This window comes from Oxyura jamaicensis, chromosome 2, assembly GCF_011077185.1.
Source record: "Oxyura jamaicensis isolate SHBP4307 breed ruddy duck chromosome 2, BPBGC_Ojam_1.0, whole genome shotgun sequence".
NCBI lineage: Eukaryota > Metazoa > Chordata > Aves > Anseriformes > Anatidae > Oxyura > Oxyura jamaicensis.
This window is the reverse complement of record NC_048894.1, coordinates 96,544,891-96,562,646: the sequence shown is the minus strand read 5'-3', so window position 1 is coordinate 96,562,646 and position 17,756 is coordinate 96,544,891. Positions and strand designations below refer to the sequence as shown.

At 46.5% G+C, this 17,756-nt stretch overlaps 1 protein-coding gene across 2 annotated transcripts in view; it reads right to left on the bottom strand.

The window, feature by feature from the left end:
* RIPOR2 (RHO family interacting cell polarization regulator 2) overlaps nt 1–17,756 on the bottom strand; it is a 59,747-nt gene that overhangs the window by 28,312 nt on the left and 13,679 nt on the right. For both annotated transcript variants that reach the window (XM_035317925.1, XM_035317924.1), the window contains exons 2-6: nt 3,833–3,959; nt 2,564–2,719; nt 1,851–1,929; nt 1,607–1,630; nt 733–786 (exon numbers count right to left, since the gene is read on the bottom strand). In XM_035317925.1, coding sequence (XP_035173816.1) covers nt 733–786; nt 1,607–1,630; nt 1,851–1,929; nt 2,564–2,719; nt 3,833–3,959 — 440 coding nt within the window. The remainder of the gene's footprint in view (nt 1–732; nt 787–1,606; nt 1,631–1,850; nt 1,930–2,563; nt 2,720–3,832; nt 3,960–17,756) is intronic.

The following is a 17,756-nucleotide window of genomic DNA, read 5'->3' as shown; positions in this document are numbered from 1 at the left end:
CCTATTGCCTGGTGACTTTTTCAGCTCTGAGAGTAAGAGAACATGAAATTAAAAGGTTTGGATGGGCTGTCATAATTGGAGCACTTCAAGCTGCATGAACGCTTTTCAAACAACTCTCAAAAGACATTTCATCCGTCAAAAATAATTCATTCTTTTGTCAGGCTCAGGAAAGTAACTAATAGCTAGCAGATATGTTTATAACCGAGAGAATACATGCTGTGGATTTTGTCCAGCTCGAAAATGTATTGGTATAAATCATGAGTACCTCTACTGGGTATGATAGACTCATTCTCACCGATGTAATCAAGCAGATGTGGGCCCACCAAGCCACGCAGAAGAAGCATTAGGAGTGAAAACTGGGAATAACTCCAGTCTAGCCGTAGTGCACGGTGGAAACCACTGCTGAACTAGATTGCTTTCAGCTGTAACACCATTTCTACCTTTAGTTTGAAAATAAGCATGCTGCGAGAGAGGCTTTCCCCAGCAGCTGTCTGATCCCATGTTCTCTGTATGGCTAAGTGCACAGGAGCGTTGTGGGGCATGGAGAACAGCTGGACATCAGAAGCTGCAAACCCTTCCTTTGTCTCTGACCCCCAAGTGACTACAGCAAAAGTGCTGAATGTGGGAGAGGCTTTGTCAGCACTGGAGTGGAGGGGCACCTTTTTGGCCAAGGGTTTGTTTTCCTCAAAACGTAAGAGCTGGTGCAGAAGACATGCTAAGGACGCTCGTTACCTTGCTGATGTGGAACTCCAGCCTCCTCATGTATCGCTCCACTGCTTTGATTTGCTGCAGGAAACAGAGAAGCAGAGGGTGAGGCACAACTGAATGCAGCAGGAGGACATCTCTACTAGCTCTGCTCATGTCTTTGGGTCCCCAGGAGTCTGAGGAACTCCTTAAGATATGCAGGGCTTCAGTGCCCACAAATCCAGAATCGACTGCAACACCTTACTGTGATTAACCTGATGCTGAAAAAATGGAGCTCAATGGCATCTATATAAAAATATGATTGTTTGTTTTTAAAAAAAGCTTTCTGGTGGGGTCTGCATAGGTTTTCCTTGATGAAAATTTCCTAGTTTGTTGTTGTTTTTAAGGAATGTAAGACTTTTTGGCTTGTAAAACTGTATTTTTTCAGTACTTTGAAAACCTGTATTAAAATTGATGAGGTTTTGCATTTCAAAATCTATTCTTTTCCTGATTAAACTGTTCTTGAAAGCAAAAACAAGCTTGGTATTTTGACTGAAAAAAGCCAGATCATTCAGGAAACTTTTTTTGGAAAGCTTTTCTTTTGTTTCACCCAACATTTCCCATGGGGAAGAATATTTTCATTTTTTCAGCTTTTTATTCCCCAGCATTGGCAGGAGCAGGGATGAGAGATGACCATGCAGGCCAGAGCTATCCCAAGGGCAGCTACCAGCAAGCCGACCTCCAACTGAGTTACTCCTCTGGGGCATTTGTCCTGCTCTTTGTGAATGTCCAGATTGTGAAGCTTTGATGGTGTTGGCATGACTGATAGATTTGGCTGAGAGAGGTCTCCCACGCCAGCTCCATACATCATACAAGTAACTACTAACCCTTCTTGCAAGAAGTGTCAAAGAGAGTAACATACCTTATCTAAATCATACAGGACTCCCTGCAACAGAGAAGAGGATATTGTGATTTATTTTGCAGCATAACAGCAACAGAAAACCATGAGAAAATAGTATCTATAGGTGAATAGAGATCAAAAGCAAGATCTGGAAGGGACAAACAGCACACACGCAAACTTCCAGCTTCCCGCTCCCAGCCCGTGACTGCTCCAGTACCTCTGGAAGATTGTAGTGCATCTACCCAATAAAAAGCGTGACACGTACCAGGCGTGAGTTTCTTCTCATGTCTTTTAACTGAGCAGTCAACTTGTCCAGCTCTGTCTGGTGAACTTCCAGATACTCGCTGTAAACACAAACCAGAGGAGGGAGGCGTAAGCTCTGCGGCACGTAACGGAGCCGATTGCCGAAAGTCGTAAAAGGAAATCTCTGCAACAAATGGCTTTCCTCCCCGGGTGCGCTTTCAGACAAAAATGCATTTGCATTGATCTGTCCTAAAACCAGCTTCCTTGCTGCCTTTCAGAGAAAAATTAGGAGCCGGTTATTTAGCTGTGTATAAGAGCTTGGTGTTTTCCTGTCGCTGAACGACCACTTCCAAGTAAGCTGTCTGCTGCTTAGCTTACAGGCTGGGGCCTTCAATCGCTGCTCTCCTGTCTGGCTGGTAAAAGCCCCGTTATCATCTGGGACGTTATCTGAAGGGCGATACAAGCCTCTGATATGACTCAAGGAAATGTGGAGGAAAAAACAAACACATTTACTGTTGAAATCCCAGCCCTTGGGAGCTTTCCTATCAAACAGTGGAACTGGGATTCTTCCCCATCTCCCCTACAAACATTTCCAATCAAAAGTGTTACAATGAAGACTCCAACAGGTGCATTCTTCTAGCCTATGATTAAGGATCTCTGCTCCTGTGAGATGTCATTCTGGGCTCTAAAATGTCACAGAGAGCTTCAGTCGGCAAGCACAATAAAGGCTCTTACTCCAGGCCATTCTTCAGGGCTCTGTAGACCTCCTCCATCCTTTTGGGCTGGGGCTCCTTGGGGGTGGTGCTGTTCTTGTGGCCCAAATTATGCATTTTCTTCACCTTCGCTTGGGGCTTCTTGAGCGCAGAGGAATTTTCAATAAAAGAGTTACACCTGCAAAGTGAACATTAAAGAGGGGGGAAATCCCTATAAATCATAACGATCTCAAAGAAGTGTAGCTTAAAGAAATCTTCCTGATGTTATCTCTGCTAGCAGAAGCGATCCTGCTTACGTGCCTGCCAGTTAAAGGGCTGTGTTTGTTTACAGGTTGAGAGGTCTGAGCAGCCTGGGACTCGCTGTCAGCTTTTGATGTGCCAGTTGCCTTTCTGAGATATGAATGCCGGCTTAAGTCCCAGGCTCATCAGCCCTTTCTCTGTCTCATCCCATGCCTTTCCTGGCTCAGGTTGGTTGCTCAGCCATCACCATAAAGAGGCTAAAAACAGAGGGGACCCCAGATAATATCAGGCATAAAGCCTGGGGGCTCCTAAGGGAGGCTGGGGGGTGGTTAAGCGTGTGCCTGGAGGGCAGCATCACGCTGCTGGTGTTGAGCACGGACTGCAAATAGAGGAGTTGTGCTGCATGTAGGTGCCTCCTTGGGCACTTTTCTCTAGATCAGCATCCAACAACCATCACTGACCTGAGCTGGCAACGTGGAGGTGCACAAGTGGAAGCTAATTATAAAGTCGCCTCTGGGGCTTCTTCCTGGCTTGGGAAATGCTTGGCTCAAAGCCCGGAGTCCTGTCTAGCCAAAAGGTGATGCAAGGAAGGGTTCTGCCCCCAAGCTCTGCCCCTCTCCCAGCAGGATGCTGAGGCAGCCCTGAGAAGGAAGGGGACTTGCTTTGAATTCACAGGGAAAAAATGACTTTTAGGTAGTGACGGTCTGAAGCTGGGGGCGGTGGGAAGCGTAGCGTGCTTCTGGGCACTTTACATGTGAAAAGATCGCTGTATAAATTAGGGAACTAAAATTGTTCTCCGAAATGTTCTCACAACTCTGAGGCATGTGAGGAAGCCCTGCACTGAGGGTGGAAGGGAAGTATTTGCTAGTTAAGACTCATGGTAACAGCTTGATTATACACACAATATAGAGAGATATTTTAGCCTAAAAGACTTTTTTTTTCTGCAAGTTGGAGAGGAGTTAGTCCTCTCTCACCTCTTTTCCACCTTCCAAACCCCAGGGCCCCTTTAGCACCTGACTCAGAAGTTCTCCTTAAAGAGCACGGTACTTGCCTGGAGCGTCTCTCTTGAAGCCCGCTGAAGCCAGCAAAGGACTGGCTCCTGATAATCCCATTAGGACCTCCTGGAGAGAATGAATGTGATCCTATTGACATGATTTCTGGGAGCCGGGAGGATATTCCTGAAAAACAACAGAAAGAACGTCAGGGTAAAAAGGTGGGCAAGGGGCACGAGGTGGTAAGGCAGGGACTGCCCAGCGTCCCAGGGGGTGACCCAGCCACATGAGGGGCTGCCAGACAGGGCTCGGACATGACTCCCTGCTCCAGACTATGGAGATCCATCACTCTGTTTTCAGAATAAACCACAAAAGTGCCTGCAAGGATATTGAATTTTCTTGGCAAACAGCAGAGATGTTGAGGGTTTTACATGTTCTGTGCCTCATGCTTTCAAGGGGGCCTTGGCACCCCTGCGAGGAAGCTCTTGGTGTGTGCTCATTTCCAGCATCCAGCTTGGCATCTGCACTGAGCCTCAGCTTAGGAATCAGCAAATTAAGGAGAAGAAAGCAGTGGTCCTCCACCCCGCTGGACCCACCACCTCTGTCCTTCCCAGCGCGCTGATGCTGTCATGCTGTGATACACATGGAGAAACTAGGCCAGCTTAAAAATAACCAAAAAAAAAAAAAAAAAAAGGAAAGGAAAAAAAATCCCATCTATTTTAAAAGGCAGCCCTGGCATGTCTTCACGTTTAAAGCAAACCCACAGATGAAGAACAATCCACAGCTGAGTGCCCCAAAAGGAACCACTTGTGAGGACCACGGATCTGCAGCCTGAGCCTCCCCAGCCAGATTTATTTATCGAAGATAAGGAGCAGAGCTATGTGGTACCTCCACAGCAAACACTCACTGGAAAAAGCAAATATGTGGGGAAATGTTGTGCCCAGTCCAGTTGTGTTTAATTTGTAATGCTAGGCTGGACAAATACTCTCTGAGGTGGCATTAGGCATCGTGGCAATCTACTTCTCTCTGGAGAGGACCGCATTGCCCAAGAAGAGCTGCTTTGTCGGGAATATTTCTGTAAGAGCTCTGCCAAAAATATTTCTTCCAGCTCCAGAATTGTCAGCGCCATTAGCAATGCGAAGTTCTCCCTGTTACACAACCCAAACGGCATCAATCTCCCAGCTTTGGGAGTGAGAACTGGATCGGTCCCCGTGTGACTGGGCAACCCTCATGGATACGGCCTTGGCTTTCTGATACGTGTGTTTAGGCTGAATTTTCTCCTCTGCTGTGACCAGTAGGTAGCCTGGAAAGCTCTCCTTGTTCCTGGTCAGCCTGGGGAAGAACAGCTGCTGAGATCTCTCTCATGCTGGCTGTGCCAACCAAAACCCTCTTGAACGATCCCCAGGCACGTCTGGGGGATTACCACAGGCAAGAGGCTATTCCAGTAAGCAGCCTGGATGTGGCTGGACCCCGTTTTGGGAGACCTTTACAACTGGAGGCCTTTCCAGCCCGGCTGGCCCTGCTCCTGGAGCACAGAGGCAGGCGTGATGGGGTTACCCCACTGACACGGGAGATTGAGCCCCACAATCATCAGCTGTTCCTCGGGAAATAAGGGCAGCAAGAGCAAACCTCAACCCGGGTGCTAGTCCTGACCATGCTGGCTATAAAAACACAGTTACTTTGGATTCAAAACTCATATAAAAATGCTAGCATCCTCCACACGGTGAATATCTTCTGTGTTAACATGAATGAAGGGCAAAGGTCTGAACAAAACCTTTGAGCGTTTGATGCATACTGGTAGTGTTAGGTTTTCTTTTGCTTTGGGGAAGCTTAGAAAGGTAATGATCTCAAAAAAGGAATTTACTGATTTATTTATTTTACTTATTTAGCCGAAGCGCTCAGGAGGCTTTGCAACACTTTCCGCACAGTACCGAAAGGAAGTGTGGATGAAGTGCAATTGAAATGCAAACTGGAGACCTGCCTGGAGCTACTTGTGCTTTGTTTTTGCATAAATGTTCAGAAGTCAGAGCCCAGAGTGGCTTATGCTCTCTCTCTATATATATGTTATGTATAATCTTGGCGATTAATGTATGTTGAATTTCTGTACAGAAGAAAGCTGTGATAGAAGGAAGTAACAGAGTCAGAAATGATGAAATCTCACAGTTGGGTTCAATTACTTTTCAGTTCATCAGGTTAGAGGTTGCTTCCACTGTACAAACACAATCTGTTCTTAAGATTTAAACTTACACTGCCGACATCTCAAGACATTTCCAGCTGACCTCACACTGATGCACTGACCCTCTTTAGCAGCAGCAGTCTCTTAGCCCAGATTTGCACGGGCACCATGTCCATGGATTATTTGATACCAACATCTAGCAAATGTGCTTTGGGTGATGAGCATTTGTCACGTTGCTGGAAAACACTTTGTTGAGGGGGATTTATTTTCCTGCCTGTTAAACCATTCACAGGCCTCTGTGCTGGCAGCAACAGATCGACTAAATAAACCTACCTCTGAATTTAATAATAGGGCTGTTTGCTGATTATATGCATATATGTAGTCACTAGGGAAATTTCAGTAAGGCTCATCCCACAAGGACTCACTCGGATCTGTTGCTGAACTGACCAGTGTCCCTACAGATGCACACCCCTAAGGGATTTTGGGGATACTCCAACAAAGTGATGAAGTATCTCAGTCCATCTTCAGTAGTTACCTGATGCAATGCTACCATCTCCTAGATACAACATGCATTTTCTCTCAATATTAAAGCATACTGTACATCTAAAATGGTATTAAAGGCTTTTGAGATCTGAGACTTCTGCCTCAGCAGTGAACCCAACAGGTACACTTACATTTTAAAATCTATGCAGTTGATGAACCACTGATGTTTCATTTTTTTAAAAAACACCAGTCTGCTTACTAGCTAATATAAACATACGCTGTGTATAAGCACAATTAGTGTAATTAGTATTGCCTGTGCTAAGTGTGTGGCAGCTGAATGATTAGCCCATCAGCAGTGTCAAGGGATAAGGTGAAATTGTATCAGTATTTTTCTCTGCCCGACTCACTGACAGTGTGCAGCAGGGAATGGCAGATAATTGATGATGTCTCTGTCCCCGGGGAAATAAAAGCCCCATCTCTCCTTTCAGTCGGAACAGCTGAGCCTGAGCTAATGAGAGGAGAAGGGACCGCAGAGCCCATCACTTCCACAGGACTGCCCCTTTTAGTCACCCTCTGAATGGACTTGCACCTCCCGTAATGCCGAAATATCTGATAAACGGTGTGAACTTCCAGCTCAGAGAGGTGAAATTCAGTGAGAATCATGTTTGCTAAATCTAGACTGACTTTTGTTTGGATCCTTTTTGCTTGCCTTTTCCCCATGAATGATCTAGAGACCACCATATGATGAGGGAAGTTGTTTTTACTTCACGTGTGCTAGCAAACATAGCAAGTTGCAATAAATACATCAGTGGTGGTGGTGCCCATGATTGCTCCTGCTCTCTCCTTGTAGCATCTACAGTTACAGCTCTGGGACTAGGGTTTGCTGTAGGGTGTTAGGGAGCTGCAGATGAGGGTTAGGTGCTCAGAGGCTTCACGGATGCTTTTGGATTATGTATAATCCTTGATTAAATGGGAATGTGAGAGTGGATTCAAAGGCTGAAGTGATCCTTGATAATCCTTTGTACCTATCTGATTTTTTTGTGTGCAGCACACATTACAAGGCCCACTCTGAGTCAAAGAAGACACAATCCCCATAGTGAGATGTTCTGTCTGCTGTTCCCTGTGCTGATCTGTGCTCTGCACACTGATAACATTTGGTGATAATTGCTAAGGGTAAGGTAAGATGAGGGGGTCCACTAAACCTATCTCAGCAGAAGCCAATTGACTCAGTTTTGCATGCTAGGAACCTCTCTTGTCTGAAAACCTGGCAATGGGGTATGTCTAACAAATGAACTGCAAACTTGTTGAATAATGAAAGGAAAGAATATGTTCACCTCTCCTCTGTGTCAAGGATTATCTTCTGACAATCAGACTAGCTGGCCAACTTACAAAGGTGAAAACACTTTATTGCAATAAAATCCCATTTAGAAGTGAGCACCTCCAAAAGAATAAATCCAACAAGGGAAGAAGCCGATTACACCCTAGAAATCACGTCCTCTCAGTGAGCCAATTCTTTCTGCTTTGCATGAATAAACTCAAAGAGCACAATTCAGTCTTGGTGCAGTTCTAAGCTCATTCAGAATGCACTCAGCTGGTGCTGCTTGCATTTGTAGTCTACAATCTATTCTATTTTAATATCATTTTTCCAACTTCTTCCTTCGGAGTTAGTTGAATTACCTTGGCAATAGAAGGCCAGTATGGCCAGTAGCCCAAACAACCACCTGGAATTTATGGTTTCCATGATCGCTAGACTCCTAGAAGGCATAGAGGTATGCATCTTGGATGACGATTTAGAAATTCTTGGGGGATGATTTTTTAATATAAAGAGTGGACAGTAATATATGGGTAAGAGCACTCAAAAGCATTATGAAAGCTTTCACAAGAAAATTAACTCTCTCACAAGAGTTTTAATATTTTTAGGATGAAAACTCTTATGCGTTAGTACATAGGCTCCTAATTCCTGGTGTATCAGGATCATTTCTATGGGATGGGATCCCCTGGAAACATCTGTAGAAGGGTGTCTTCTATTGATAACTAGGTTACAGCAATTACAGCTTTGATGGCACTTTTTATGCTCGCAGCAACTGGGCTGCTACTTCTTGTGCAGGGTAGCATTTGCCAGAGTTGTGCAGACATCTGAGCTCCATCTGAAGAACTATTCTGGGTTGCCAGAACAAAATTATGTGCATTCGTTCCATCAAAGTCCAAGAGTATGAGATATTCCTAAATAGCAGCATATGGCTACACTGACAAGCACACTTCCCAAGCCTACATCAGCCGGTGAAAGGCCAGTAGATCTGTGAGCTTCAAACATTAATTATAGCACACAGAAAAAGAGACACATGGGCTTATCAGCATGGCTGCAGAGAGCAGTACCGCACAGAGAAGGAGCTATAGCTGAGATGGTTCCCTCTCCTTCCAGTCGGAGGTCTGGGAGCACCTGGGTCATGCTTGGGTGGGCATCAAAGTGGCTGATAGCCTCTTATTCTTGCCCCAGCAGAAAGAGGCAAGTTTCTGCCCCATCTCATGCAGCAGCAGCTCTTAGTTTAAACCAGCACAGCCAGACGTGGGTCTCCTGCCCCCGTAGACATCCAAGCCTCGCCTCTCGCACCACTGACCCACCAGCGGGATCTCCCCGAAGGCGTGTGCTTGCTTCTCGCTGACAGCTTTGTTTGCAGTGATATGTTCTTTCATTAGATGTATTTTAATACCTTCAGTTTGGGTGGATTCAGTTTTTATAACACTCAAAGAAATGCTTGTGTGTCCTTCCTAGCCCTGCTTAAGTCATAGCTGAGAGATCTGCTTGATCATGCAGAAAATCCTACGAGCAAGCACAAGGCACCATTACCTATTTCTGATAAACACGAATGTTAGCTTTGGGTACTTTGGGTTTAGCTTTTGGCTTTTAGCTTTTGTTTCAAATAATATATTTTCCAAAACTTGATACAAACAGCAAGACTTGTACTTATTTTTTCATTTCCATAAGAACATTTTTTAATGCTGTATGTAAGGACATTTTCAACTGAAATGCTGCAGTATTTGCTAGCTCATCACTAGACACCCTGAGTAGAAACACAAGTTGTCTACCATCTGGAATAGCTCGTGCTGTTTGTTTTGCTCCTCCCACCCAAACTGGATGAAGTACATAAACCAAAAAGCAAAAATAATAGTAATAAGAAAGCTAACAACCCAGGTCACTGGCAGAATGGCAAAGGAATCCGTGCCTGCATACACATGGGAGCTCATACTTGATGCTCTTATTGCAGTGTAAATCCATAAATTCAGTACACATCAGTCTTTTACACCAGTACGGTGCCAAATTCAACGTGGGGACTTCTAACTTGCTTTTTAATGATTATAGAAAAACCTGCCTTTGGCTCTAACTCTCATGGCCTCGCTAGCACGCAAATAATGACTGATGGCGGAGGCAAAAGCAGCGTGCTGTCTTGCTCCATGAGGAGCCTGCTCATAGCTGCTCCCTCTCCAGAGCTCCCGGCACGTGGAGTCACAAGCTGCCCTTTCCTCTGCTTACCTCCCCCTCCGAGAAACACCTACAGCACTGTTCCTTAACCTTGGTTTAGCACACGCTGAAAACATAAGGAGAGGGAAACGCAAACGAGCTATTTCACTGTAATAAACCCAAGGAAAATAAGTTTGAGACTGAATGGCTCCCACACATGACAGATGGGTTCACAGTGGCTGACCTCATTTTTTCAGTTCCAACATTTGTTTTGCACAGGCAGCTGGAGCAACTGCGAGCACGAAGTACACCCAGGGCCGTCCTTAATGCCATTCTCTTATGGCAGTCTGAGTACAGAGCAATCATATTCAATTGGTATTAGTGCAGATCAGCAAAACATGCTTTGTAATAGCATATAAGAGTGTAACTGAGGGATCAGAGTCTGGCTGTCTAATTAGATTTCATGTTCATTCATTTTAAGCTAACCCTGGTGTGCAGAATGATCTTTGATTAGGAGTCAACTCCAATTCTACTCATCATTGATTATTGTTTTTTGTCAATTAAAGGATTAATTAAAAGCAAAGCCCCCCCCCCCCCCATTCAACTGCCAGAAAATAACATAAAGAAAAGCATTTCTGAAAACCAGCTGAGAATGAGCATCCTGTGTTTGAAATCCACCTTTCACTGCTTTTGCAGCAGTGGTTTGGTGCAAGTGACCCGTGCCTGTGATGAATCATACCAGCTGTCATTTTGGCAGTGTGGTGTGAGAGTAAATCTGCAAGGCTTTGGGTGATGGTGTTATCTATCCCTGTGTCAGGAGATAAACTAAAAGGGGAGATCTTTTCAGAAGTAGTAAAACCAGGAGGATGCAAAACGGGCTGCAGGGATTACTTTGTCTGGCAGCAACCTGGCTACTTGTCTACCTCTTCCACCCCAAGCAGAGAGCCACTGTACAGTTGACCATATGTATCGGATGGAATTGCAGTTGCTCAGCAGAGATCATGAAAAGCGATAAATCTGCCCTGCACTTTTGTCATCATTAGCAGTAGGAGTGAGTTAGCAGCCCCAGGTGACCATGAGTGATGCTGTCCTTTACTGACCAGGTGTAACATTTGGGCGAGCCCATGGGTAAGGTCTGAAAGCAACTGGGCGAAGCCAGCCCTGATGTAACTACGTGCAGCTCCAGTGAGTCTGTGGCCAAAATGCATGACGACACCAAGCAGTGACCCAAAGTTATATGTCTAGAATAAGCAGTAGAGTGGACTGACTTTCTCAGACCATATAAGCAGTGAACATAAAAATCTTCCCACTGCCAGGAGAGAAAAGCAACGACCCAGCTGTGTTTAGTATAAAAGCATCCTTAAGAGTGCTGCTTTCTTTTATTACTTTGCACCAGTACTTCTTGTGTTTACAGCCCTCGTTTTGTGCAGACAGCAGCAGCACAGGCAAGGACTGCAAGCTGAGGCCACCTCTTTGCATGTGCAAGAAAGTAAATGCATCGAGCTCTGCGTGGGACTGCCTAGGTATCCAGTGGGCTGCTCTAGAAATTATCAGTTTTGCTCCTGCCAGGGCAGGCAAACCATTGCCATACTCAGTATCCACTCCAGGTACGCTCTAATATAAGCACGAGTGAGATGAATTAAACAAGTGAGACAGGATTTTTGCCCCTGAAAGTAAAACATCACTGTTGTCAAATCCTTTCAGGCGCTAATGAGATACAAACACTTTGCTGCTCCTCTTTAAATACACGGGATTAGGCAGACTTAAAATGCCTTGGACGTTTACATGCTAGTTCTGATTCAAGGAGTGTTTTAATGGCACACTGCCCATTCATATATTGTTGAAGATGCGTCCCTCCGTGTCTTAGGACAGAACGTTGTCCTTAAAGCTGGACATTCTTGTCCCAGGTATGAGTACCGCAGCAATATATTAATTCAGTCTTTCAAACACTCCACAAGTGTGTCCATTTCAAAAGCATTGCCATAAAAGTCCCGTGCTACTTCATATATACTTGGCTGAAGCTCTCTTTTAGTGCACCCCACAGTTGAACACTGTCCATGCACAATCAGGAGAGGCTGTGTGCTCTGATGTAACTCTCGTTTCTTGGCTTCAGCTCATCTGCATTTACAACTCGAACCTTACATTAGACAAGAGCTGTCATATATAATTTTGATTTTTTTTTATTATTTAAAGTTATGGCAGAGGTTATTGTTCGTCTGACTGCAATGTTTTAAACTTAAAAGCTCTCAAAGTTATGGGAGACAACAACATGTATATAGTAGCACCCAATAGCCTCAACTTCCCCCAGACCACCACCATATTCTCTAGCTGGGAACGTCAAAGGGGCTGTGAAAAGCAGATGAAAAAGATCTGATGTAGGAAAAAGTGCTAAGGGGAGCTTGTGCAAGCTAAAGGTTCCCTGTTGGGAAAGCTTATGTTAAAGACGCTGGTACTGGAGAAGGGATCTGCCAACCAACTGGACAACCAATGGGTCTGTTCAGCTGAAATGGAAATGGACTACAGGAAGGCAGAGGAAGCCCAGCTCCATGTCACCGTGCATCTGTGGCACGTTCAGCCTACCACAAGGAGCAGGAGAGCTTTATAGGCAGGCCTGCATCTACAGGAACTATTTGAAGAAGATGTTGAGAATTTAAGGGAGGAGTGATCTCCTTGCTGCCCCTGTCCTGAAATCACATTTAATTTCTGTTTTGGAGGACAGGGCAGTGCAATGCCTTGGGTACAGGCTGGTTTGTGCCTGTTGCCATTAGTGCTTGAGAACAAGACTGAACAGGCGTAGTTTACTGCTACTGATGTAGCCAACATAAACCTGACGAGACTCTTGAGTGTACTCTAAGTAGAGCTAGTCAGGTTAAATCAGTAAATTTAATGTGTAGTGAACATTTAGAAAGAGAAATCTTGAGTTTCACATGCCCCACACTCCAGTCATACTATAAGATTAGTTATTGTTTGAGTCTTCTTAGATACAGAGACATTAAAGATAAACCAAGGCTAGATGAAACAGATCTCAGAACAGGCCTGCTTTTCCCTCTTTTGCCATTTAAAGAAGAAAGCCACTGGGGCCATTGTGGGCTAATGAAAACGTTATAGGAAAAGCACTGCACTTTGTCCTCCTCTGTCCTCCTACTCTTTTCTCATTTCATCCCCTGTTGGCATTTCTGCATTTTCCAATTCACATAACAGTAATAGTGGGCTGTCATTCCGGGCACAGGAAAATTAGGATACAACGATTTTCTCCCATCTCTTGTTTCCTCTGAGGGAAAACTCTGTTGTCCTTTTTCCAATGGAAGCAATCACCTTTCCTACCTGGTGGCAGGATGCTGGCCATGCCAGAGGGAAGCCCGTGTTTCCATCACAAAATACATGCTTCTGAGGAGCTCTGCTCCACAGAGATGGCAGCCTTTGTCTTCACTGCACCTTCCTCATCCATGAGGGTGGATGCTGCAGCACGGGCAGGAGGTTTGCAATTATCCAGCAAGGGGCTGCTTTTCCCCCATGCTTCCCTGGCTCTACCCTTAAAAAATGCTTCTGCTTGAAGCACAGGGCTTGGAAATAAAATATACCGCAAGCACTACCAGTCCGGCGCTTGCGTGCTTGGAAACCAGGCTGCGTTTGAAACAAGGCTTTGTGGTCCCGCTGCCATCTGGGGAGAGGAAGGCAGCATCACCCCCAGATTGCAAAGACAGCGAAGCCCTGGTATATGCAGGCAAAATTTTAAGCTGCTTATCCTGCAGCCTCGGCAACAGCTGAAGTCTTACCATTTTTAATACGGGCTCGGTTTGGTTTTGTGTAGCACAGATGACTTAGCGAGCATTTCCAGCTCTTGGTTTTATTAATCTAAACATCTAATAAGCCAAGCAGTCACCTCTGTTTACTTTGGCAGACGTCTGTTCTTATTAAAAAGACCGGGTGTATTTCTAAACAGACGTGGTCTGCAAGTGTTACGCTGAATTCGGGAACACGTCTCATGCATCAAAGAGCACCTCACAGCCAACTGCTTCCTAGCCCACGATCAGCTCTGTGCAGAAACCCAAGTCCTTCTTTGAGCTAACAAATGGCACGTTGCAGACGTACTGAACGAGACGAGGAGAGGGCACTCATTCATGCAGGACTTGACACATTATGCACTTGAGTGAGCAGCACCAGTGTTTTCAACAGCACCATCGCCCACAAACATGCCTGTACATTTGGGGAAGCTCGCGGGATGGCTGTTTGTGCCACAATCCAGTGACGCTCACAGCGATGAGCAGAGAAGGTGTCCCCGTACCCTGGAAGAGTCCCTGGCCAAAGGCTGCTTGCTGGGACGTTACTGCACAAAGGTGTAACACATGCCCTCCTTCTTGTTTTAACACCAAATGCTCTTAACTTAAATACTTAAACGGAGGATGTCAAGTTACTTAGTCACAGAAAAGGTATTTTCCCTCTTGCATACAATTAGAAAATGCCCACCAGACTTTGAACACAGAGCTACACCTTCCTTCCTACAAGCCACATTTTCCCCGTTTTACTTCAGCCTTCTAGCAGGTGTGTGATAAATTTGACAAAGGGGAGAGATGCCTCACTGAGGGACAGACCAAGTGGTTTTGGCTGCTCATCTGTTGAGGTACAAACCACCCAGGGGCATTTGCAGGTGCTTATTTGCCTGTCTATCTCCAACAGATTTCACTGCAAATGGCTTTATTGGGTCAACTTGGGCAGAAAGGTTTGAGTAGGAAGAAGTAGGGTTGGTCTAGCCTGAGCTTTGTGGATGTGAATACACATAGGCATGAAAACACGTAGAAAAGCTAAAGCCAGAAGCTCAGTGATGACTGGATAGATTTTCTCTGCTGCAGCTCCTCAAGCTTTTTGAGTTGATGGATGGCTTGAGGTTTTCCCATCAGTGGTATTTTTAGGACAAGACCAAGTCTGACAAACCTCTGGGTGCTGAAGCTAAGTATACATACATATATTTTTGAATTACAAAACAGGAGTGTCTTGGAGAAGTGATTATTTGAAATTGATCTGGTGCTGCTAACGGGGCTGTTTGAGGGCTGGCGGAGCAGTAAGGAGGTGGCTGGCTCTGCCAGGCAAGGGAGGCTCACAGGAGGCATCAGGGACCATAGTGCTCCCGATGCTTTAAAAGGGCTGGCAGATTAAACGCATTATTGTGGCCACTTCATGGGCTGCGCTGGTTCCAGGGAACTGTCAGCTTCGATTTGTGCCTCCCATTGAGGAGAGGAAAGATGCTAAGGTACTTCTGCGCTAATCCGTCATTTCTTTTGTGCTGGTTGGGGGGTAAAAATTAGAGGGTATCCTTGTAACATAAAAACACAGCAGATAAAAGCAACTTTAAAGAGAGAGAGAGAAAAGAAAAAAAAAAAGATAGTTCCTGCATCACACTTAGAGGACTTGCTACTTACAAAGGCCACCGGGTGCAGAGCTTGCATACAAAGACCAAGGAGAGGTCTGTGCTTGTGCTTGTGGCTGCCAAAAAGCAACTGCAGAGTCCCAGGGGACCTGCTCTTCTCAGCACTGTGCAGTGAGTGGGGCAGCAGGTCCCAGGACCTGCTTTTTGATCACAGCTGAGCTACAACCCGGTCCTGGGTGCCTCATTGCCCCTTCCCAATTAACCTGAACCATGTCTGGAAGAGGGCTTCTTTTTCTTCCCAACACCACCGGAGCCTCAGCTGCAAAGACTTAAAATCTACAGCTGGAGAGCCCAAACTCAGGAAACTGAATGCAAGCCCCTGGACACAGCCCTGGGCTGGGATAAAAGCACATCAGTAAGATGGGAGCAGCAGCAGGCACTGCATGGAGCAAACACACGGAGACCCTGCTTGGACCCCACTGCTCCCTGGGGTGCAGCCTGCCCTCCCTCATGCCATGGCCTCTGCAAAAGGAGCTGGTGAGTCCTCTTGCTCATCATTTCCAAAATCTCTTACTGAGAGAAGACTTTAACAAGCCAACACACCCCCTTGGAAAAGCAGCAGCAAGCGCTGGAAGTTGAAAGGGCAAAACCAGTGACCTCTGAGCTCCTGCGAGGTGGGAAGACGGCCAGATTTCTTAGCATTGTGTTAATGGAGCCATCCAGGAACCACACAGCCTGAAAGCGAAGTGACAGGCCCCCATCTGAGACTAATTCAGGTCCTGGTCCTCTCTGACAAGCAGTGTGTGTGTGTAGGCATTGCTCTCCTCCCCACTTTGCTCTCCTCCCCACCTTCCTCGTCTCCCCGCAGCCGATGCTCTGTGCTGCAGGCACGAGCCGCCCACCTCCCCTTAGCTCGGCTGCGGGAAAACACCCCAGCGAGTGGGTTGTCCACGAGCTGCTTGTCCCTGCCACACATATAGCAAGGGGAAAAAAAATAGAAAAGCCAGAGCAGCCATCCCTTTTTTGGCAAAAGCAACCACTGCCTTCCGCCTTCGCTCCCGCTCCTTCCCAGCGGGGAAGCAGGGCAGCCTCCCCCGGCACCCTTCCCCGTGGTGGGTGCCGTCGGGGGGTTACCTTCCTCCTCACTGGGGTTTAAAAGCATCGAGGAGCAGACAGCAGCCCCGCGTGGCTCTGGGGCCGTGCTTTGTGCTGCTGGTACCGCCAGCATTTGCTCTGTGATATAATAAAATAGGGTTGAATGGAGTGGTCAAGGGCCTTGAGACCGCTAGGAGGTAGAGCAGCCTGGTCATCGAGGGATGCTGGGGATCCCCCCTGCACAAATCAGACTTCTCCCAGTACTCATTCCCAAACATGTGAGAAATATTAATTTTATTAGAACCCCCAGAATATAACCGTGCTGTTATTTTAGAGAGGAATACAGAGACACAGAAAAGCTAATTGAGCCGCTCCTTAAGCAGGAACCTGGAAATAAACGCAACCTGTTGCTCCTTAGACAGAAAACCAAAGCACACAAGCAAACAGAACACCCGCACCCTACCGAGGAAGAGCTGCTGGATGTCAACATTTAAACCAGCATCGGGTCGTGGATGTGGGATTTTTCAAGTCCACAACACTGTGCTTGCCTGCACCAACAGGCAGCACAGACACCATCTTAAGGGACTGTCCGAGGATTTAGTTACCGGCCAAGAAAATGCTGAATTTATGGGAGAAAAGATGCGCTTGGTGCCTTCAGATGGCTCACGCTGTCCGATACCTGCCCTCCTGTACTTACTGAAGCCTTGGGGCTGGCGTGGAGCAATCCGTCGTGCGTGCCCGGTAGGGTCACAAAGCAGGGCTGCTCGCTCGTCCCAGCGGACGCCGTTCTCCAAAAAAACAGCTCACATCCTGGGGACCAGCACAGGGAATAACCCACAGGAGGCTGGGCAGCGAGCATGGAAACCTTTCCAGGAAAGACACCTTCCCTCTCGCCCCTTCTTCCTCGAGACCCCCGCTTGGGTCTGCTCCCACTTTTTTTGTTTATTCGGAAGGAGAGCGACGCTTGCGAAACCTAATTAGCCACGGGGGGATATGAAGATAATGTTCCTGCTCCGGAGCCTTCCCTGCCCGGGGCTCCAGCTGCATGACAGCAGCTGAAACACGGTAATTAGGAGGAGCGGGGCAGAGCGTGCGGCCGGATTAATTAATGAACGCAGAAATCAGGCTGGAAACACACTGAGCTCGTAACAGAGGGCTGTGCGAAAGGGCGCGGAGGCAGCGTGGCCACACGCACAGCTTCCAGAAGGGTTTTTTTTTGAAACTTTGAATGAGGGACAGCAAACCAGCGATAGGAAGACCTGGCGTGGGTTTAAGATGACCTTTGGCAGCCAGGGTACTCAGAGGTAAACCGAAGAGCAATGCCAGCATGCAAGACATTTTCATCAGTCCTTGGGAACGAGCCAGGGACCAAACGGAGGACTTAAGAGGGTCTGAGCTTGCCTC